The sequence below is a fragment of the Suillus subaureus genome, assembly GCF_016647635.1.
Source record: "Suillus subaureus strain MN1 chromosome Unknown BJ212scaffold_3, whole genome shotgun sequence".
Classification (NCBI taxonomy): Eukaryota; Fungi; Basidiomycota; class Agaricomycetes; order Boletales; family Suillaceae; genus Suillus; species Suillus subaureus.
The window spans coordinates 1,247,197-1,268,819 of record NW_024538559.1 but is presented as its reverse complement, the minus strand read 5'-3'; the positions used below and the strand labels follow the sequence as shown (position 1 = coordinate 1,268,819).

General features: G+C 49.3%; 11 protein-coding genes across 11 annotated transcripts; 7 read left to right on the top strand and 4 right to left on the bottom strand.

Annotated features, from left to right (window-relative positions):
* Positions 1-2,157: 2,157 nt before the first annotated feature.
* On the top strand, positions 2,158-4,021 carry BJ212DRAFT_1524126 (uncharacterized protein; the record flags this gene model as incomplete). The annotated part of the gene is made up of 8 exons (XM_041341718.1): positions 2,158-2,364; positions 2,415-2,520; positions 2,570-2,627; positions 2,679-2,788; positions 2,840-2,979; positions 3,029-3,154; positions 3,203-3,344; positions 3,394-4,021. The coding sequence occupies exons 1-8, from the start codon at positions 2,166-2,168 to the stop codon at positions 4,019-4,021; spliced, it is 1,509 nt and encodes a 502-aa protein (XP_041198438.1). The 5' UTR covers positions 2,158-2,165.
* Positions 4,022-5,126: 1,105 nt separating this feature from the next.
* Positions 5,127-6,090, top strand: BJ212DRAFT_543576 (uncharacterized protein). The gene is made up of 2 exons (XM_041343457.1): positions 5,127-5,146; positions 5,193-6,090. Exon 2 carries the CDS (start codon positions 5,339-5,341, stop codon positions 5,849-5,851), a length of 513 nt encoding a protein of 170 aa, XP_041198437.1. The 5' UTR covers positions 5,127-5,146; positions 5,193-5,338; the 3' UTR covers positions 5,852-6,090.
* A 280-nt stretch (positions 6,091-6,370) lies between these two features.
* On the top strand, positions 6,371-7,015 carry BJ212DRAFT_1322035 (uncharacterized protein; the record flags this gene model as incomplete). The annotated part of the gene is made up of 1 exon (XM_041334441.1): positions 6,371-7,015. A coding segment is annotated over one exon (225 nt), but the record flags the coding sequence as incomplete, so codon positions are not given.
* On the top strand, positions 6,762-7,181 carry BJ212DRAFT_1247548 (CHAT domain-containing protein; the record flags this gene model as incomplete). Its single annotated transcript, XM_041329677.1, has 1 exon — positions 6,762-7,181. A coding segment is annotated over one exon (420 nt), but the record flags the coding sequence as incomplete, so codon positions are not given.
* A 239-nt stretch (positions 7,182-7,420) lies between these two features.
* On the bottom strand, positions 7,421-7,696 carry BJ212DRAFT_1322033 (uncharacterized protein). The gene has a single exon (XM_041334440.1). The coding sequence runs from the start codon at positions 7,645-7,647 to the stop codon at positions 7,477-7,479; it is 171 nt and encodes a 56-aa protein (XP_041198434.1). The 5' UTR covers positions 7,648-7,696; the 3' UTR covers positions 7,421-7,476.
* Positions 7,697-8,115: 419 nt separating this feature from the next.
* Positions 8,116-8,619, top strand: BJ212DRAFT_1210534 (P-loop containing nucleoside triphosphate hydrolase protein; the record flags this gene model as incomplete). Its single annotated transcript, XM_041329224.1, has 1 exon — positions 8,116-8,619. A coding segment is annotated over one exon (504 nt), but the record flags the coding sequence as incomplete, so codon positions are not given.
* Positions 8,620-8,808: 189 nt separating this feature from the next.
* On the top strand, positions 8,809-9,888 carry BJ212DRAFT_1253985 (snare associated Golgi protein-domain-containing protein; the record flags this gene model as incomplete). Its single annotated transcript, XM_041329745.1, has 7 exons — positions 8,809-8,866; positions 8,928-9,033; positions 9,099-9,156; positions 9,213-9,322; positions 9,374-9,513; positions 9,565-9,690; positions 9,746-9,888. Coding segments are annotated over 7 exons (741 nt in total), but the record flags the coding sequence as incomplete, so codon positions are not given.
* Positions 9,889-10,974: 1,086 nt separating this feature from the next.
* Positions 10,975-13,709, top strand: BJ212DRAFT_543492 (kinase-like domain-containing protein). Its single transcript, XM_041343456.1, has 9 exons — positions 10,975-11,179; positions 11,234-11,304; positions 11,360-12,001; positions 12,065-12,539; positions 12,594-12,659; positions 12,712-12,882; positions 12,937-13,011; positions 13,068-13,316; positions 13,369-13,709. The coding sequence occupies exons 1-9, from the start codon at positions 11,177-11,179 to the stop codon at positions 13,606-13,608; spliced, it is 1,992 nt and encodes a 663-aa protein (XP_041198431.1). The 5' UTR covers positions 10,975-11,176; the 3' UTR covers positions 13,609-13,709.
* Positions 13,710-13,809: 100 nt separating this feature from the next.
* BJ212DRAFT_1260836 (uncharacterized protein) lies at positions 13,810-15,530 on the bottom strand (the record flags this gene model as incomplete). Its single annotated transcript, XM_041330140.1, has 4 exons — positions 13,810-14,744; positions 14,795-15,024; positions 15,074-15,232; positions 15,286-15,530. 4 exons carry the CDS (start codon positions 15,528-15,530, stop codon positions 13,810-13,812), a joined length of 1,569 nt encoding a protein of 522 aa, XP_041198430.1.
* A 399-nt stretch (positions 15,531-15,929) lies between these two features.
* Positions 15,930-17,687, bottom strand: BJ212DRAFT_1295820 (uncharacterized protein; the record flags this gene model as incomplete). The annotated part of the gene is made up of 3 exons (XM_041332360.1): positions 15,930-17,196; positions 17,252-17,419; positions 17,470-17,687. The coding sequence occupies 3 exons, from the start codon at positions 17,685-17,687 to the stop codon at positions 15,930-15,932; spliced, it is 1,653 nt and encodes a 550-aa protein (XP_041198429.1).
* An 838-nt stretch (positions 17,688-18,525) lies between these two features.
* Positions 18,526-20,040, bottom strand: BJ212DRAFT_1476004 (uncharacterized protein; the record flags this gene model as incomplete). Its single annotated transcript, XM_041339313.1, has 4 exons — positions 18,526-19,374; positions 19,409-19,708; positions 19,756-19,869; positions 19,930-20,040. The coding sequence occupies 4 exons, from the start codon at positions 20,038-20,040 to the stop codon at positions 18,526-18,528; spliced, it is 1,374 nt and encodes a 457-aa protein (XP_041198428.1).
* Positions 20,041-21,623: the final 1,583 nt, after the last annotated feature.

Genomic DNA, 21,623 nt, shown 5'->3' with positions numbered 1-21,623 from the left:
CTAGTCAAAATGGAGAACCGACTGTCTTTCCCTTTCTCATTACTAGAACGATACTGACTCCTGACTTTAATATGCTCAGACAACAGAACTGGGTATATATGATCGATCTGATCATTCATCCACGTGTTCATCAAAAACGCGACTCTCACCTCCACTCTCGCGCGCATGTCGGATCATTTTGGGAATCTGGGATCGACGAGATATGCAAGGTATTCCGTGGGTCTGTCTAGGCTGAGGAAACAGTCGTAGACCATGATCATGATCATGAATATGATGACAGAGAGGATATGTACGTCCCGGAGTTCGGTCCGAAGTGAAAATGGATGTAATAGTCAACTTGTTACCTCTTGCGTTTTGCACGACGGTTTTCATATACTCGTGTGCACCGAATTCGTTGGCGTCTTTGCTTTCGAAGGAGTCGTGGAGTGGCGGGAAGGGACTCGTAGAATGCTTGGAGAGGTTAAGACCCCATTGATGCGAAAGGAACTCGGCAGTAGGTATAATTGGCAGGATGCAGGGCGTAGTTGGCCGTTTCCGTGTTCGATTAAGAGCACGCCCTCACAAAATGCAGCTTCCACGCACGCGGCCCTTGCCTCATTGTAGGTATCGTAGATTGCGTAGACTTCGATCACGTGTGATAAACTTTTAGTTCAGGCTGTGGTGCAAGTTAAAAGGGGATATGCATGTAGTCATATGTTACGGTGTTACTATCACCTGATCCGTAATGCACAATCGATGGGTAATGCACAATGCACTTCAGAGCCCACAACTCGACACATATTTCAGTCGGAACAGCTGTAAAACAAGTATTAGCATATTATAAATTTAAAATCGACGCCGTCGGGCCTTCCAGAGATGAAACATTGCGCAAGTGTACTCAAAATGAGTGATTTTTGGACACTAAAATGAAGATCCACCCAGATCCCATTAATCTATCAACATAGAAACTTCAATATATATAAAATACACCATTCTGAATCTACTCTAGGTGTTTCTATGTCAATAGACCGACTCCGTAGCGTGCTATTCACGATTCATGAGTGCAGCGTGACAGTCGGGTTAAATCAGGAAATCACGCTGTCGGCTTGGTTGAGTCTCCGCTTTGCATTTGGGTGGCGTTGTTGAACTGTGTGGCTTTGAGCGCTGTCGGACTTTAGATACTCTTGTGTATTGACTGCGGTGCCGCGCGTGACATAGCGTGACGAAATTGTGCATTTCTATTGTGTTTTCGACATCTCAACTTGCGCTGCTGCCGCTGCAACAAACTTGTAACAAAATAAAATAAATTCTTATTGGGTCCAATGCGCAGAGACCTAAGGTATACACCACAGTAGATCCGATATGAATATGTGTTGTTGTTGTGTCGCTATTCAGCAATAAGTGAAAACTGTGCATTTCCTCTCGAATGATAATCCCACGCAGCAGACAGTAGTCTCGATTTGCTTCACCGCATTATTACCATTGGTTCCCGGAGACTCTCGGGTGGGTGCGCTCCTGATTTGTTAATCTGTTGATGGAGACGAGAGCCGCCGATCCACGTTTCGGCTTGAGCTCTTCGGACTCACTGGCGTGATGAAATCAATGCGCCCATTTCGATTGCAAAAGTAGCAACAGCTGATCTTGTTTCTGATTTTCGCGAATAGATAAGGTCGGTCGCATAAGAACCAGTGCATCCTGCTCCCTTGAGTAGCCTGATGGACCCAATGTTTGATGTAAACATCACTACGTCAGCCGGGTTATTACTGGCACTCAGGGGTGTGGCTACCGTTGTCGAATGGGGGAACCCAAGTTGGCTGTGATGCTGCTGCGGGCATGTATGAAATACAGCATGCGTTAAACGTCACATTAATGAGTGATAGAATGAGCGCTATATGAAGCAGCTCCAACTCTATCATTAGCCTGAGCCTGAACACACTTGAAGTTGACCGATTGATGAAACTTAGGAACGAGCAACAAGAATTACAGCACTAGTACCTGTTTCATCTTTGACGGAGGCTATCAGATCTCGAAGCTGTGTATGTAATAGCCAAGCACTGGAGTAATATGGAGTTGCGGCTGTGTTAGCTTGACTTTTGACTGTCACGGTGATACAGCTCCTACAACAAAAAGACCAACTCGCCACAGAATTTTCACGCTCGTTCGCTCCTTTCTGTTTCACGACAAAGATGGATAATTATTCAAAATACGTCCCAAGTTCTTCTCCCTATTCTTCACCGTATTCCAACGATGTTCATCAAGACGCTCGCCGAATATCTCGTACTCCCAGTCCAACTCCCAGTGAGATACAGGCCCTCAATCAGAAGGGATTCTTCAATTGGAAGTCCATATTCGACAAAAAGATGATGTGGACAAAAAAACGGATCAGTGCGTCTTCATTTCCCTACAATTTCAACCATTGGTTTAACGGCGAGCAGTTATTTATATTGCTCTAACCCTCGCCATCGTTGTGGGTGCCCTCTTCATATTCTATCATGATAAAATCGTACATGCAATCCAACCAAAAGCCGACTGGATGCACAGGTACGTTACTTCCAGTCCCGTCATATCCCGGCACTCACTTTTCTTTCAGCTTGAAGTTTGGATGGATAATCCCTATAGCCATTTTCTTTGTGATATCATTCCCTCCGGTATGCAAATCAACCCTTCATCTCATATCACGCTGACGTGCTTCCAATCAGCTCTTTGGCCATGAGATACTGGCTATCGTGTGTGGTCTCGTATGGGGCATATGGATTGGTTTCGGCATAGTGGCAGCTGGCACTTTCATCGGTGAAATAGGAAACTTTTAGTACGTCTTACTTCCTATTGCGTTTTGCTCATGCCTTACCGTTTCCCTCAGCGCCTTCAAGTACCTCTGTACATCTCGCGGTGAGAAGATAGAGAAAGGCAGTATCATTTACTCGTCTCTGGGAAGGGTCGTCCGTGAGGGCGGTTTCAAGATTGCGTTGGTTGCCCGTTACAGCGCCATCCCGCCTCACTGTGTGTTTCTTCCATTTTCTCATACAATCTCTGCCTTACATGCGTCTAGTCACCACTGCACTATTTGCAGTATGCGGCATGAACATCTTTGTTTTCATGCTGGCAGCAGCCCTGTCTATGCCAAAGCAGTTCATAACTGTGTACATCGGAACTTTATTGGAAACTGATGCCACCTGTAAGTTCTTAACCGTATGTACGACCGTACCCTCATTCCTTCCTTCAGCGTCCGCCTCTACCAAGAACAAGATCATCAGCGATGTCGTCGGTGTCGTCACCGTCCTGATCACCATTGCTGCCATGTGGTATATCACCAGAGAAATAAACCGTGTCAAACCACAAATCGTTTACGAGCGCCGCAAAGCACGGTCAGTATCATCTCTGTCTCTACTCATCAAAATTTTATTATTTCCTCAGTCAAGCGAAATTGGACGCCGAGGGTGAATCACTGTATCAAAACGGGGGCTCGAATACCTCCGCAGTATTCAACACCTCAGACACCACTCTTCCCCTTAACTCCTTCTCAGACGCCCCCTACGATCCTCCCTACCAGCAATGGGACAGCGAAGGCCGCGCCATAGGCTACGCACCAGACCCACGCATACATGCGCCCCAACCTAAGAAACCGGAAAACCCGAACCCATTCTCAGGTGACACAACCCCCACATTAGGAACCAGGCCTCTCCGCCAAGAGAGCACGGACACTGTTGGATGGGAGTTGCAGGCTAACGCCGCGCAGGGCCAGAGTTATAGGTTGAGCGCGATAGCAGCTGAGCCTATGCGGAACCCGTATGAGGGCGAGGATGAGGGCGAGATGGATGCTGAGGAGGTTGTTGGTGGGGGGTATCCGCCTGCCCTTCCGTCTCTTGCTGGACGGCCGTTGTCATCTGGTGTTGGGCGGTCACCTTTATCTGGTATTGCCGCGTATGCGCCGCCTCCTGGGCCTCCGCCTCCACCGTCGGGTGCTGGGTATGCGTTCAGTGCACCGGGGCATAGTTTTTCGGGGGTGAGTTCGCCGCCTCTGCCCAGTACGACTAGGCAGTAGGTTGTTGAGTGCTTGGGACATTTTTATCCTATGCCTTTACCCCTGGCTATTGTCGGCCCTTCACCCATCTAGAGCTATCATAGCCTCTGTCACTCCTTTTCTTTCATCCCCATCACTATTTTATTACTCGATTTGTGTTCTTATAAGCTCATGTGCATTATGCGCGATCCATACGTACATATTGATAACTTAGTATAGGTTAGAGTACAATTGGAGTATGTATAGTTTTATTTTGATACGTGAAGGTTGGATATCCTATACCCTTTTTTACCAGATTGTATCTTGGCTTCAACCCAAGTTGTAAGTTTGTTGTAATTTATCGAGTCTTTCTCTTGTAGTGTTAGTTTCGCAAGTAAAGGTAACTAAATCTTGGTCAAACTCAGATCAAATGCCTGATGACTTACTATTCGTTGTATCGCATTCGAGTACCATCTCACATATATTGCATCAATGAATCCGACTTGTCATGTTCTCACAATTCATCCCCGGTGTTTCCACAACGCTCGATCCTGCCCATGACACTGTCAGCTCAGTTGGACGAGTCATATAGAATGCCATCATTCAGCTTTCAAATTTTTTGTGCATGCTGTTTTCAGTGGTTTGCATCATTCGCATTTGCCATTACCAAGCTCCGGGAATACACTCGATTCTAAATTTTGCCTTCATATACTGAATGAGTGGTACCAGTCCGTGATAATTCAGGAGCAGCAACCATTACCGGACACGCGTGTCCCCTTCAACCTTGGTAAGCCACTTCAATTCGCTCAGGCCGAAGATTGATCATGACATTCTCTACTTCTTTAGCAGAGGCTTTCCCTGGGCAAACCAGAAGACGCTGGCTTGTTCAACAGCAGACATAAGTTATATTAATTCTCAGCCCTCAGTGCAATCCGATACCAGCGTCTATATATCGTGCCGATCTGCGATTGATAACATGGAAATATACACAGTGCAGCATGGTCTGAACCCTCAACCTCTTCTCCTCTCCCTCTCTATCCACAGTCCCACTCATTCCGCCCCCCCTTCTGAACCTCTCTCAATTTCCGATGCTGCGTGTTGTTCGTCGCCTGTTTCTTCCCATTATCGCGCGTAGTAGGTTTGCGATCCAATATATCAGACTCGAAAGTAGGTCACTCCATATTACATTTCATATCCTCACGCTCTATTACAGTCATCACAGTGTGGGGCGATACTGTGACTATGTAAAGTCCATGGTAACTTCAGGGCGTAATTCCAGAATTGATCATTGGTTTATAGATCATCACAGGCGTCACCTGCATTATCAGTGGAATCAGGGCGTCCTATGAGGCCGATCGAATGCTAGGCAATGGAAAGGTCATTGGAAACTTCAAACGTCGTGGGATGATCCTTTTGGTGATGGATCTTAACGAGACCATTGATCTGTGTCGTGAATCCCTTCGGCTAAGGCGGCTTGATGATCCTGAGCACCATGCAACTCTTTTCAATTCGAGCTTGACGCTCTGCTCTTGTTTTACACACACTCGGAAGAATGAAGATGTTGAGGAGGCCATTCATCGCTGCCAAGAACCATTGGCGGCTCTGTCTTCACTGCATCCGGTCTGGTTTTTCAGCTACGCGCGGCTGCAGGAGGCCTATTTGTCTCGTTACCAGATTCTGCACGACCCTGCTGATTTGTCGCTCGCTGTAGAGAACTTCAGACTGGCGTCGAGTCACTTCACTCAAGGATTTTTAGAACGCATCATTCAGGTATATAATTGGGCCATTGCAGCAGGGCAGCATGGTCATGGATCCACACTCGAGGCTTACTCAACATTTTTCGAGCTTCTGGTTGCTCATTTGACAACATGACTCCCGTAGATGCAGCCATCCGCTGTGACAATCTACGACACAGTGGAACTTGTAGAGCAGGGCCGTGGCCAGCAATAGTCGCTGGCCTCTCGAGTCTGCAAATCTGAAACTGGCGCACAACTATTTGGAGCTGAACAAGCATGTTTCCGATGCCACCCAGAGTTCTGCAACCATCACCGGCAGAGCTATTGCTGATCGGGCAGTAACCAAGTACATAAAACTTATGGAGCAGTGGGAAGCTGTGGTGGTTGAAATCCGTAATCTTCAAGCATTTTCGCGATTTCTACTTCCGCCATTGTATGCAGACTTGCAAGCGGCAGCGTGTCGCAGCCCAGTTGTCATCCTCATTGCCAGTAAATACTTGTGCAGCACCATCATTGTCCCGACGTCAGGAGAGCCCCACCAAGTTCACTTCCCGCGCATCACTCCCAGATCTGGAGAAGGTCAAGAACGATTTTACTACGGCAATACGGCACACGGCTCGCATGCGCCCAGAGTAGCCGAGGAAGAAGTTGCGAGTACTCTTGCGGATAGTATGGGACGAGATCATGCTACCCATAGTGAACGTCCTCCAGCATGACCTGAAATTGCGCCGTCGATCTCGAATATGGCTGTGTCCGATGGCAGCCTTCACGTCCATCCCTCTCCATACAGCTAACCCCTCCCGAATGAACACAGATCGCTCTGGGCCAGAGGAATGCCTGGAGGATTTATACATCTGCTCTTACACCCCCACACTTTCGGGTCTCGACAGACGATGAAGACGCGTGTCACTCCGTCCTTCGCGCCGATCGGACAAAGTCGACCAGGCGCAGGGCAAGGCACGGTGCTTCACGCTGTCGACAGCGAGCTAGGGCTTGTCCATGAACTCGTTCCCTCCAACGTCAAATTCACTAATGTTTCAGGACACAAAGCTACACAGGCAGGCGCACTCGACGCTTTGCAGCAGAACACCTGGGTGCACCTTGCCTGTCATGGCAAACAGGACCACGAACAGCCTTACAATTCATATTTTGCCATGAGAGCCAAACCTCTCACACTGCTTGACATCATGGAGAACAATTCTCCGCAGGCTGAATTCGCGTTCTTATCAGCATGTCACACTCCCGTTGGCGATGAGGAGACACCCGACGAAGCCATCCACCTCGCAGCTGGACTCCAGTTTTCCGGTTTCAAGAGTGTCATTGGCACGCTGTGGGCGGTCAATGACGTTCTCGCAAAACACGTCGTCGAAGCTTTCTATGAGAATATGTTTGGGGATTTGGAGGATGGTGTCATGGACTGTATGAAGGCAGCCTGGACACTCGATAATGCTGCAGACGCCGTGAAGAAGAAGGTGCCGCTTGAGCAGAGGATTTTTTGCCCGTATTGGTGTGTAGCTTTATCTTGCATGGCTTTCATCCTGGTCTCTAGTACAAGCTGTTGATCTTTCATCTCGTTGGTGTACCTGGCCCGTTCCTTGATACTTACTCCGCACCCCCTCTTGTGCTATCGTCTACTCTTAAATCCGTCTTTTGTAGCTTCGTTCAATGCTTGAGTATTTGATGTGTCAGTAGGAAGAGCGCCAGTCTTTAGGTTTAACTTATTGCAGGACTGGCTTTTGACAAGCTCTTTGACCTTGGCTTCTACATGCTGGTTTCGACCATAGTTTCGAATAAACGACTCTTCCTTCTAATTGGTAGGCCTCGGGAGACTACTGCGTCACTGTCGCTTCCCTGCGCGTTTGACTGTGGCCAAACCACCTCGAAATCCTTCTCCGCCAGCTCCGAATTCAAGACCCCGTGCGTTTCCTGCATTTGGTTCACGGGATACAGGGGTACGACAACAAGATGTCGCGTCTTTCACGTAATAAGTAGGCAAAAAATGAAACACAAATTTGAGCCTTAAATAGGCAAATTTCGGCTGAACATAGGATGCTGGATACAACGTTGGCATCTAGACTCTGGACCCTTGCAATATTGTTCCAGTATGCGGCGCCTCGAGGCGCCTGAGCTGTATGGGCATGTCTTAATACGCATTACCCTGCACGAGAGTATAGCTCTCCTTGCACTCAAGCTAACACTACCAACATCGCATTTTCCTCTTGAGTCATTTGCTGCAGTTCGAGTTGATCGAATATATTTACCATCATGAATCTCAAGAGGCGTGCAGAAGAGTCTCAAGGCGAACCTGTGTCAGGCAATGTGGCCTTTCCGGTGGTTCGTCATGACCCAACCAAACTTCAGCACTCATTTACTGAATATATGTTCCAGGATGATGGCGTTCAGAATATTGTCATATTTGGAACGACGGGGTCAGGAAAGAGCTCCATTGTCAACATTCTCTTAGAAAGAGAAGAAGCGCCCTCGTCAAACGATGCAATGGGCTGCACAGCAACAGTCGACAATTACGATGTCTCAATCGATGAGAGGAAATATAGAATATGGGATACTCCTGGGCTTAACGAGGGCTCCGAGGGACTCGTCCCTGCAAAACTGGCCCTCAAAAACCTCAAGTCTTTCGTCAAAGAACTCATGCGCGACAAAAGTCGTGCTCCTCTTTTCATCCTTTGTATTGAAGGATCGCAGGATGTAAAAGCCCAGCTGCGCCATTATGATAGCCTCAAATCTACCATTGGCGCTGCTCCCTTTTCCATCGTAGTCACGGGTATGGACAGGTGTTGGTCAAGCCCTTGGAGCAAGTGGTGGGGCGAGCACCGGAAGGTTCTGCAATCGTTCGGTGTGGATAGCGTAGACCATGCATGCGTTTGTACGCTGTTGGATGGTGATGAGCCGGCTGTGTCTCGGGAAGACCTCATCGACCTCATTAGGAGAGCTGCTCTCCGTACATCTTCCAAATCTATCCCTGCGAGAATCCAGCGCGATAATGAGGCAACTCATGTACACCGCGACACAGACCCACTTATCCCCAGAGGACAACCCAGCTCAAGTCTTAGCGAAGGAGGGTCTGAACAGACATTCTTCGACTGGAAGGGGCTTTTTAGCTGGAATCGACCATGGACAAGGCGCAGAATAGGTTTGCATTCAATAGCTGTCCTACAGGTCACAATCTGATGGAATGAATCGTATTGCCCCAGTAACTTGCGTCTGCCTGGGCGCCGTCATCGTCTTGATTTCCCTTTTTGTGTTCTTCCATCAGCAGATAGTGCGCGCTTTGCAGCCTGCAGTGGAGCGGATTCATGAGTGGGTCTACTTTGGGTTGAAGCATGTTGATTGCCTGATGCTAATTTACGGAACTACGTCAATAGCTTAAAGTTCGGATGGCTCATCCCAATTGCGATGTTCTTTGTGATGTCATTCCCTCCAGTGAGTCACGTGAGGTTCTTCTTGCTGAATTGCCTCGTTGATCGTAATTTGCTCAGTTGTTTGGTCACGAGATATTGGCCATCCTCTGCGGGGTTGTCTGGGGTGCTGAGGTTGGCTTCGCCATCACTGCAGCTGGCACTTTCATAGGTGAAGTTGCCAACTTCTAGTGAGTTTTATTCAGTACTTTCTATGATAAGCTTTGAACGTATTTCCTAAGTACTTTCAAATATTTTTGCCAAGCTCGCGGAGATAAGTTGCAAAGAGACAGTATCACGTATGCCGCTCTGTGCAAGGTAGTCCGTGAACGCGGTCTCAAAGTCGCGTTGATCGCGCGCTACAGCGCAGTTCCAGGGCATTGTAAGTTTCTATCATGCACATACGTCATTCGTTAATATTCGCTATTTCCAGTGACAACAGCCATATTCTCAGTGTGCGGAATGGGAATCTTTACGTTCATGCTAGCAGCTGTGCTCTCTCTTCCGAAACAATTTGTTACTGTCTATATTGGTGTGATGCTTGAAAGTGACCCAAACTGTGAGTCATTAATTGTTTTGGTCCGTTATGTTGCGCCTGCTCACATACTTTACAGCATCTGGTGCTTCCACCAGCAGGATTATTGGTGATGTAATTGGTGCTATCACACTTCTGGTGACTGTCGTTGCAATGTGGTATATTAACAAGGAAGTGGGCAAAGTGAAACCACAAGTCATACAGGAACGTCAAAAGTCCCGGTCAGTGCCTCATCATACAAAGAGGCGCTTGACCACTCACGACTTCATCTTGCAGCTACCATGAAGACGACGCCTCACAAGAGGATTTCTCCGCCCTCGATGATATATCCGATGATGCTCATGACGACATGTCGTGTGAGACCCTCAATAATGAAAGTCATCCTGAAGATGCACGCGGCCATGCGGGCTCCGTGCCGCTTACCCGTACCCCTACGCTTTCATGCATGCAGGATACCGCAGAAGGTCAAAGATATAGGTTAAGCACCCTCCCTGATGATCCTCCGTTCCACGGCCCTCTCGACGCCACGATTGGTTCTGAGACCATGACATCAAGTCCCACGTGGGTATCGTCTCGGTCTTCTGCGGCTCGGACTGGAGGGCCGTCTGCCGCGCAATACTACACTACTGCACAATTACTTAAGCGGGCGCTCCGTTGACGACTTCCCCAACACACGCTGTTGTACAGCAATAAACATTAGCGAGCACGTTTGTGATATTCTATTCCAAGTGTGGAATGTGTGGCCACCGTGTGTGTGTACTATTATGCATGGTTTACTACAAGTGTACTAGCTCAATTTTCGTTCATAACTTGCTGATGACGTCGCCGCATCCTGGTAGTGTTTCCAAATCACAAAGTTCTTCTGATTTTGTATTCAATTTCGAAAGAAGATGTGTTATGCGAGAGAAGGGTCGGCTTCACTCGCGGGAACTGGGTGTTGGCGCTGTAGCTTTGTGTGCATTGGGAGCTTCAGAGGACTTCTGACGAACTTGGTTGAACTAGTTTCTCTCCATCAACATTTCGGAACTCAAGTAATGGATAGGCTTCCGCAGCCCCAGTTGGTACCTTGCTCTCTACTGTACGTAATATTAATCTTAGTAAGTTAACGGAGACTCGAACTTCGTCCCAGAGAGTACCAATAGTGGCAGACAACCGTCGAATGGCACCGCATAGCGCCAAGATCATGACCATGATAACCGGTGCGCAGCCTCGTCTTAACTCCCCCAGGTCAGCGCCTATGCCGCATGTCGCACGTCAAGACGTTTACTTAAATATGACACTCCACCGTGCCTTGGAGAGCACAGCGATATTTCTTTTGCACTCGTTCGCCCACAAGAGACGGTCTGAGACGGTCCACGGTTGACTCGACGGCCGTTAACCTTAAAGAGTCTGTCCCGCCCCTACACAAACCTGGCTGTTTGCGTGGACGACCGTGACTTCCAACCTTTGGGGCACCTTGCCACTAGGCAGTTGAGTAATTCCTGTAAAATTCCCTAACTGGCGTAGTTCAATGGTACGGCGTGCGTCTTTCTGACTGGCGGGAGATATGACGATATTTTTGATACAGATCTCCAATGAAGCTGTCGGAGTGACACCTTACGTTCCCCAGTTCTTCTGGCGGTTCTGGCTGTCTGATGCGTGAGCAATTCGTCGGTGATCCTAAGTTTGTCGTTGACAGGAGATGTATACACAGCGATCCATCAAAACACACCCTCGACGATCACCGCGTTCATGCGTATGACGTCTACGACAACGAGCTTACTGAAACACGTCGTGTTCCCGAGCAAGTTCAGACAATCTTCCATAACTTCGACATCCCATCTTTGGATGAAGGTTGCCGGTCTGTCTTGCGTACCGCGGAGAAGGCCTTTACCCGTCTAGAAAATGAAGTGGAGCGGATCCTCAGTGAAATGATATCAAAGATCCGCTCTTCACACTCTGGGGAATCACGACCGGACACGAGGCTCGAGCTACCAATCTCGAGACATTCCCGAGATGCATTACTTCGGTACTTTGTATTCTTACGGTATCGAAACAGTGACAAGTACACAAAGACGGTCGCCAGCTTGACGACACGTGTTATTACTGGCAGTGGCGCGGTCGTTAACGCTGGACATGCATGGCATCGGGTCCGGAGACGTGCTACATTGGGGGGTTTCCATGCTTTTCTGCAGCATGAGAACACCGACAAGAAGGTGTTCCGTCACTTTGAGGGTCTTGACTGTTGGAGGTTCTGCGATGCCGAGATCTGTATAGGTCTAGCGTCCGAGGGTCAGCAATTTGTGCTCCCTGATTCATGCTTTGCCAGCCTCGACGAGGAGTTTTCTGGTGATCCGTGAGTCTAAGAAACCATCATATATCGGGCCGTGTTGAACACATAGCTTCACTAGCTCATCAGCTCATCTGCTGTTCCAATCATGCCTACTATCGCTCTCTACGTGCTCGGTACCCAACACGAGGAGCCTCGGTCGCATGGTTCAAGCGTACGAGATCAAGTGATGGGAGCCGCCGCCGCTTGGATTGACGTTGACATCGAGTCGCCAGCCGACGTGCACCTTCGTAACGCATCCCTCCTCCAGCAACACCCAGCCCGATTATACTTCTCTTCCCTCACTTCTATCACCCAAGCTATCGCGCATTACGACAGCTTCCGTTGGGTGTCCGAGCACTTGGACTACTCGCGGCTGAAGCAACGTGCCAGGCAAAAGGCAACGCTAGAGCAATTGACGAAGACTCTGGTCGTGAAAGGCAGCGTGTTGCTTGTCGACCTTACAGACGAGGTTGAAAAAGTAGGCAACGCGCCTGTATCTGGCGGTTCCTTTGCCGATGTTTGGAAAGGAATCTGGACGAATTCCCACAATGGGACACATCCAGTAAGAAACATTTGGTCTTCTTCCCAATTCAGTATCTTAATAGTGGGTTGACAGGTCGCGCTCAAATACCTTCGCCAGTACATGCACATGACAGACGAAATCAAGGAAAAGCTGATGCTAGTGCGTGTATGTCTCCAAATCAGTTTATTCATGTATTAATGAAGGACCACAGCGGCTTAAATCAGAGGTCGTTGCCTGGCACCGCCTGCGTCACTCAAATATTGCGCAGCTCTATGGCGTTGCTCAATCTCCTAACTCCATAGCCATGGTTTCCCCTTGGTGCGACAACGGTACATTGACGCGTTATCTGGAAATGAATCCCGAAGCAGATCGATTTGCACTGGTAAGTCAGGGTTTAGATGGTTGACATACTATCCCCTTACACGAGATGTAACAGATCCAGCAAATAGCTTCGGCAGTCAGCTATTTGCACAACTGCCAGCCAGTCGTTATCCACCGCGACCTCAAAGGCGTAAGTTTGTCTCCATTCATGCTCTTCGGACTCGAAATTCACGCTCTGGATTCTAGTCCAATATACTTATTGGGGACGATGGTCAAGCTCTCTTGACAGACTTTGGTTTGTCAAATGTCATCGAAGAGGTCCTTGAATCCGAGCCCAGCATGCGGAACAGTCGTTTTTCAACATCGCTCTTCGCTGGTTCAACTCGTTGGATGGCACCTGAGCTCATAGAAGCGCTCACCAATGATGATGATGCTCAACCGCCTCCAATCTCTACTAGCAGCGATGTATACGCTTTTGCATGCGTTTGTCTCGAGGTTGGCTTGCCCATCTATCTGTTTGTCTCTGTTCGTTGACAGTGTTCTGCAGGTTGCAACCGGTTCTCTTCCTTTCTCACATAGGAGCAACGATACTGCAGTCATCTTCGATATCATGAGGGGCGTGAAGCCCTCCCGCGGATGCACTCCCATGAAACTCCAGCTTCCGGAGAAGGAGCTGGAACACTTCCGGAAACTCCTTGATAGGTGTTGGAGCCCAGCATCGTTCTTGCGACCCACCATGACCCAAATTAAACAAGAGCTAGCGGCTATTTCGGGTTGCTGCATGTAGACCATTACGCTTCTTCCGAATCATCACGGAATGCATGATACACTATGCCTTAATTATTTGCATACATTATATATCGGCACATGTACAACATCACACACGTATTATTCGCACCTGGAAGTTCAGCATAACAACACAACATAGCACTCACCCTTGTACCACTATTGTACACTATACAATCCCGATGTGTTCCACGTCCTCGCCTCACTTTTCATAAAATCCCTCAAAATTCCACCCCTCCTCGGACTCACCCTCTCTCATCCAACCAAGCGTGCGTGCAGTAAGCATAGCCACGCGAAGAAACAGCGTTCCATCCAACTCTGCAAGTCCCAGGTTGCGCTCAACATCTTCGAGTTTCCTGTTATCTGTGGCTACGCTCGCTTGTTTGCGGGTGGCGAACCACCCCTGTTCCCGCAAGCCATACAATGATGAAAAATGTGCGAGTGCCCGCTGTATCTTGCACAAATGTTCGTTAGGATGCACGATCGTAGTCTGTATTATAGACAGCCATGGATTTGGCGTCCGCGCTTCAGGAGATTTCTGGTCAGGAAGTGTGTGCTCGAAAGGTGAAGGCTGTGGACCAGGAATGACGTCCAGACCACTAGAAGGTAGAAGCTCTGATGTGTCACTGTAAAACTTAGCGATGTCGAGGGTGGGACGTCCCCGCGACAGGTAGCGCGCCAAGCTCACTACGAAGTAGGAACGCAACAGCAATGCTTGGGCACGAGGGTTTTGATAGAGCGAAGTTACGAGGGACGGGAGGAAAAGGGTGGAGGTGACGAGATGCATCAAGAAGAAATCGGCGTGGAAATTGTCCTTCACAGTCGCGCCCCCTACACCATAAATTATCGAGTTAAGCCAAGCAAGTTCCTCCACTGCTTTGGCGACGTCCTCCTTATTTGCTACATCGAAGTCCCACATTTCTGCGTACGCTCGAAGTGCCTCATCGTGAGATGAGACAGTCGTGGTGAACATATCTAATTCTTCCATCGTTTTGATGTGCTCAAATCGTTCATCGTTAGCGACAAGTGCGAGAATTGAGAGGGCATGCATGGTTCCAGATTTCATAGGAGAACTGAAATACGAAGGTGGAAGAAGTGCATGGACCTTCGCAGGGTGTACAGCAGTCATAGCCAGACCTTTCTTCAGGTAAGAACCAGGACAATTCATGGCGTAAAGGTAACTTTACCTTCCGCTGACATGCCTAGTAATCCAAACTCTGCGCCATAGCCGGTGTGGATCAAAGGGTGGAGCAATCCACCAATGAAGCGAGTCAGCATCTGCGGATGACCATCTCCCTCCGAACGTAGTTCTGCTAGGTAATTCGCAGAGAGAGCAAATATATATTCCCCAAAGGTGCGAGCAAACCCTTTCTTCCCGAGTTCAAAGGCAAAAAAATCCGAGTAGGCTGAATAAAAGCTTGGAGAAGTTTAGTAATTGACAAAGATTGCTGTTGAACATCACCCACCGTTCATCACCAAGGTGCTCATTAAAATTATGGCGTGTGATGCGGTTTGGTGAGTCAAACGCAGGCCGCTGATACACGCAATGAGTTTCATAAGCAGAAAAGATGATCTTGGAGCTTGCGCCCATCGCCCATATTGCGAGAAGGTGATGAGCCGCGTGGCTTCAAAAGAAAGTTAGAGCTCAACACATATATACGCTTGAAACGGAGCGCACTTATGGAATCCCCTGTAATTGAAGAATATATGCCACCTCGAGTGATTGTCCTCCAAGACTTTCAAAAGCATCTTGGTGGTTTCTGCGTCGATGCCTGGCCAGCGCTGGGGGCATATGGGAGCTAAAGGCGGTTGTGGGGTCTGGAACAAAGGAGGTGACACATCATGCTTTGACTCAGGGTTGGAAGGGAACGAAAACGCTTCTGCTGCCTCAGGAGAATATTGCGCTAGGCCGTGAGCATGCATATGTCCAACTGGGTGCTGGAAAGATTCATCACCAGGTCGATTGAAAGGCCTGTAAGCGGTAGTGTCGAGTTCAGAGGACATGGTAGTTAGTGCTGGAAGGGAAATAGGGGCTCTAGTTGAGGTCATCGGAGACTCCTTTTGACTTACGTGACCACTGACCCCGAAGTGGCGTGCCCCAGAAGACTCCCAGAAAACAATTGGGACATCGTCAAGTCCGTATCGCCCAGATCTCTGACTTTCTGGGTGCCCAAAAGGCGTTTGCTTGTCATTTCAAGACAAATATCAGGGTTTCTGTACGTTATACAAGGAATAATTGCATGTGTATATTATTAGCTGAGATGGGAGTCAAACAAGAAGAAACTGGTCACTTCACGTATTTTGGATACATGCCCCCATCGCCTATGCATTTATCTTGGCTTCAAGCTCATCTCTCTCCAAAGCCACTCTCTCAAACTCCTGGTAATCCCAGGCACCTGTGTTCGGTTCGCCATCCCTCACCCATCCCAGAGCAGCACCCGTCAACCAAGCTGCGCGCAAGAATATGCTCCCATCAAGGAACTCCCACTCCGGCGCATCGAGCGCTTTGCACTCGCTCTCTGCGAGTTCAAGGCCACCGGGTAACAATGGTGTCTCAGGACAACTGATCGCTGGGCTTGAAGACAATGCCTCCGACATGAACCCGGCCTCACGGTGTCCGTACAATATAGCAAAGTGCGCCAGCGCACGCTGGCACTTGCAGAGATGCTCATTCGGGTGTACGATCGTGTTCTGTAGAAGGGGGTACCATACATTGGGTGTCACCGTATGCGGACTGTCCCCGCCGAGTAGTGCACATGGTGCTGGCTGGGGAAGAACGCCAGGGAGCGTCGTCGCGTACTTGAAGTGCGCTGGGGAAGGGAGGGGCGCAAGTGGTGCGGCAAAGAACTTGCGCAGAGGGAGAGCAGGGCGTCCACGTACGAGCCACCAGGTGATACTCACGAGGAAGTGTGCACGTAGAAGGAGAGACTGGCTTCGGTATGAAAGGTGTGCACAAAGAGACGGGAGGAAGAGGCATGAAGTGACGATGTGCATGGTGAAGAAATCTGCACGATACTCCTCGCTCTCACCGTCCCAACTACCGACGCCGTACATCAAAGTGCTTGCCCATACGAGCTCCTCGAGGTGGCGATTGAAATCTTCCTGGCTGTTGATCTCGCATGTCCACATCTCTGCGTAAGAGTTGATGAGTTCGCCGTGCGACACGAGCATGGCCTCGAATTCATGCTTTTCCAGGATACGTGTCCAGAAACGGCTATCGGCAAGCATCTGCGAGAGGATCGTGAGTGCGTGCACGTGCGATTTGGGCTTGTACTGAGAGTCCGGGTTTCCGGGGAAAAGCAAACGAGAGACGAGGACGGTTGCTCGTGCAGGATGAACGCTCGCCTGGGAGAGACCCTCAGCCAGCATGCCAGGAAGTCCGAATTCTGCGCCATAGCCGGTGTGAATAAGGGGGTGGATGAGAATTTCCACAAAGCGGTTGAGCATTTCAGGCTGCTGCTTTCCCGATGCAAGAGAATTGTTGATGTTGTACTCTGAAGAGAAAATGTACTTTTCAAGGATGCTTGAGATGGTAGCGCCCGGGGCGAGAACTACTTTGTGGAAATAGTCCAGGTATGCATTATAATAACTGGGTCGTGTTTGTAAGTTATTTCGACTGGGATGTAGGAGTCATTCAGGCTTACTTTTCATCCCCGAGGTAGTCATGGAAATTATCATCTGAGATTACTACACGGTCAGGCGCCTGGAAAGCATCACGCATATGGTCGAGGTGAGTGTCCTCATATGCAGCTGTGATCAAAGGACCAGATGCGCCAAGGGCCCAAATGGCTAGCAAGTGGTGGGCTGCATGGCTGAATGGAGTGTCAGGGTTATTCTGCAATGTCATTTTGTAAGCACATACTTGTGAAAACTGTAGTGGTTGAAGAAGACATGACTGCGCTCGTGGTTATCTTTGAGCGTCTTGAGCAGTGCAGCAGTTGGCCCTGGACCGGCATTTGGTAGACGGGCTGGTGCAAGGACTGTTGGAGGGGGCGCTGGAGTAGGAAAGAGGCGCGCCAGAACCTCAGCAGGGGATGGTGCAACAGGGATTGGATTGGCAGGAGGAATTGTGTTGACCATGATGAAATTGAGAATGGAGCAAAGACTCTGGCCTGGTATTTATGTGAGACCGCAATCGGGGACTCCGCGATGACAACGCATGATCGATGGGCTCTAGAAAGGTTAGTGGTGACCCAGGCATTGACACCGGCGATAACGGACACAGCCTATCAGCACTAAGTGGCACTAAGTAGCACTTAGTCTACAGCTTGTTGACTACGACAGCGACCGCAGGGTCTGCCGCGTGACGCGTCTCCCACGTAACATCTCTGCCAATGGACCTCCAAGGACGTCCGACCCAACATGAGCGAGCCGAACTTGACTTCAAGTGCAACCAACGACTCATAGTACTCTCCAAGTTCAGAGCTATTACGGTACGTCTTTAAGAGTCTTAAGTATTTGCGCAACGTGACTGACGCAGCAGAGATGAGGTTTGAAGCAGGAGCTTTCGAACTTGAAGGGGCAGAGCATGCCACAGCATTAGCAACTTGAAGGTTGAACCGGAAGGTGTCAGGCTAGTGACTCTAGCGGCTATGGCAACGGTCTGAAACCTCTCTGCCTTTCCAGTTTCGCTGCAAATCACGCGCAAGGTTCTTTCAGGCTGCTGCTTGCCGGACGCGAGAGAATCGTTGATATCAGCATGCTCTGAAGAGAAAATGTATTTTTAAAGAGTGCTTGAGATGGCCAGGTAATAAGTTCATAACGATACATGCATCTTGGCATACAATAATTCTGAGTCGTACTAATGCAGATAAAAGTCAACATGCCGACTAAATACAGATGTTGTCCATGGCTCGTTAATATGAAATAAATGATAAAGTATATGATGTCTCCTCCCGGGAAATAAGAACTCGTCCACTCACAGCCGATCCAAAAACTTGAATTTCGCGAATCTTTTGAGCATGCCCCCGCCTTTTACCACGCCTCGGATGAGACAGGATTGTCTAATGAGATCCTGCAAGTCCTGGTCCGCCTGTCTCCTTAACGAGTTATCTCCGAGGTCTCCAGCTGGAGAAAATGTCGAGAATAAAAGACCAGCGCCGTGGTGCATGACATGTTGTTCAACCCATTGACGGGCGGATTTTCTATCATTCAGTCCTTTGACCACGACAACGACCGGCACCATGTTACCGCGGTATGTTGTGTAGAACTCGCGGAACGTCTGGCGAGCCACAGAGAGCGTGTCAGCGTGAGCATAATATATGAGAAGATCCCCTTCGTGCCCCCCTCCTGCGCTCGAGGTCGACTCTGGTGGAGAAACGGGGCAAACTCGGTATGCCTCCCCACCGAAGCGCACAAGCTCTTCCTCTTCCTTTGGTGACGAGCCATAGATGATGAGGGTGGATGGGGAAGACCTTTCACTATTCCAATTATGCCTCATCACGTATTGCGCATCTGCAAAAGACTGCTTGAACCAGGTGTTGTCGACCGCCCATTCCGAGCAGTTATTGACGACAAGATTGCGCACGATTTCACGAGACTCTGCGATACGACGAGTGAAGACGTCTGAGATGCCTGCGTGTTTGTGAAGCGTAGTGACGCAAGCATGGTCTTGGAAATACATGCCACGACTCTTGAACTCCTTGGCATTAGCATTCCACCAACTCCGCATATCGGTCTCGTTCTCCAACCCTGTGACGACAACAACGATCGGGACCTTCTTCCGGCAGATCACAGAGTAGAAAAGATTGTAGTTGCGAATGAGGGCCTGACGGGCTCTCGTGCTGCGCACGCAGTACTACCAGAAGGCCGATGCCATCTGACCCAGAGCTCATGAGACCACGTAACAGTCTCTTCAGCTCCTTTTCCGCCTTCGGCGCCGGCACTGCACCAGTACTTCCTTCATTAAGGCCTGCGGTATCGAACAGGACATATCTCTGGCCAGAGATCTCGACTGGGTAGCATTGGTAACTGAAAGTACAACCTGTCGCATCACTAGATGTCTCCGCAAGCTGGGTTTGCGTTATTGCATTGATAACCGAACTTTTCCCTGAGCCGCTCTCGCCGAAGATGACAACATTTCTTTTTCGTGGGCGCGTCTGCTGCTTCTGATCAGTAAGTGGGGATGCGACTTAAGTAGGGCACGTACTTCGTGGTTGCTTGGCGACGCCTTTGGAGCCAGTGGTGGTGGTGGTGGTGGTGGTGGTGGTGGTGGTGAGCCGCTTTCATCGGAGACGACAACACTTCTTCCCTGTGGCCAGTTCTGTCACTTTATCAGTAAGATTTCTTCGAGGTGACACGTCTTAAGACGTGGGGCACGTACCCCGTGATAGCTCGATGACGCATTAGGAGGCGGTGGCGGTAGGTGTGATGCCGGTTGATCGAACCGCCGGGTTGTGCACAGCTTGATAATGAGCCCCATTGCGCTGGTCATGGTGCCGCTCGCTCGAAGAGCCCGAATTACCTTCCAGCGATGAAGCGTATCCGCATAGACCATTGTTTACCATGATGTCTGATGTAAGGTCAGTGTAAGTTAGGTTTATGGAGAGACGAGTGTAGGCGTGAAGGTATGGGCAGATATGATAGCGAGGTGGGGACAGATATGATAACGAGGTAAGGACAGATATTATAGCGAGATACAGACCGATATGATAGCGATGTTGGAAAAGTAATTGACTGGGGTTTGCAGGCAGGCCTGTTATTATGAACCCTGGCTTCGAACCGCTATGGGCCTTGGATCCTGAACATGCTTGTACATGTCGCATGAGTCCGCCTTGTCTGGAAGAAAAGTATGGCTCCATGACGCACGTTCACCGTCGGGACAATGAACCTTTTTCGTGAGTCAACCCGCCATGCGCACTGCCTTAGATTGACGGCAAATCGTCATTGCAGCCTCAGGGAATGCACGAAAACAGCATGCCTGCGACATGTCTTCGTGTTAGTTCATCCAAAAGAGCCCATGCAACATATTTACCCGATGAAAAAGATTCCTCGCTGTCCAGGTGTAGTCCATGAGGCTTTGCAACAAGCTGGAAATTCAATTTCAGTCAACATCGTGTAATCTGATAGGATCCAGATCAGCCTAACAATGCTTACTTTCTGATACAGTCTCTAGCCAAGAACGACTTTCGACACAGTGAGCGACTGAAGCATGTTCGAAACAGTGACGTAGGTCAAGCAAGTACTGGCACAAGGCACGAGTTTTTGCGGCTGTTCGCAGTGCATGTGACACGCATGAGGTTCGAAAGCGCTCACAAAACGCTCGTGTGGTACACCTGAGATGCAACCAACAAAGCGCTATTGGCAGTTAGCCCATAGCTAGCCGGGTTTAACCTGCACTGCTGGGCCCATTGCAGCTGTGCAGCCACTAGTACTACTAATTAGCTACGTATCATGTACGTCTTTTGAGTATATTCTCCCACTCAGCACTGACAAATTAATTATTCCTTCAGCACCTGCATGCAAGACTTTCTGTACTCATGGCGCTCGGCAAGCGCCTGCATCGCTTACCTCCCACATTGTGTTCTTAGAAAGAAACGACTACCTTCCTTCATCTATAGAGGTATGTCCAGGGAGACTAATTATCCCGTGGCGCCTCTCGCAAACCACAGTGCGTGCGGTAACGTTGCTCACGCCACCCCACGCACAACTGATCTCTCCCTTAGTGCCCACATGTCCCCCACCCGATCCCGAATAATCTGTATTACGTCTGCTGTGTAATGCTGTCACCCACCACTGCCGATTTCGTCGATGACGGTCATGCTGTTATCAAGGCTCTTAAAACTCGAACTCGGTATCCTTGTCCTTGGCTTTATCACGATGTCCTTGCACATAAGAAGGATGTATTCACTAATTCCCTTGTCAAATTCTACGTTGTCTATGTCGAGTTGATCTACTCTTGAGATTTTTTGTCGTCCTCGATGCAGAGCAATTCGTCGTTGTCCAAGCCCGTTCGGGATTCCATTTCTACACCTCGCGCTGAAGCTGTCGACAACGGACAACAGCATGATGTTCTGT

Excerpts from the sequence above, each read along its gene's own strand:
- BJ212DRAFT_1322033 (XM_041334440.1), bottom strand. The coding sequence starts at position 7,647 with ATGCAGGAAACGCACGGGGTCTTGAATTCGGAGCTGGCGGAGAAGGAT.
- BJ212DRAFT_543492 (XM_041343456.1), top strand. Across the intron at positions 12,883-12,936 it reads AAGCAGATCGATTTGCACTG|ATCCAGCAAATAGCTTCGGC; the intron begins GTAAGTCAGGGT and ends GAGATGTAACAG. Across the intron at positions 13,317-13,368 it reads TTGCATGCGTTTGTCTCGAG|GTTGCAACCGGTTCTCTTCC; the intron begins GTTGGCTTGCCC and ends AGTGTTCTGCAG.
- BJ212DRAFT_543576 (XM_041343457.1), top strand. The coding sequence starts at position 5,339 with ATGCTAGGCAATGGAAAGGTCATTGGAAACTTCAAACGTCGTGGGATG.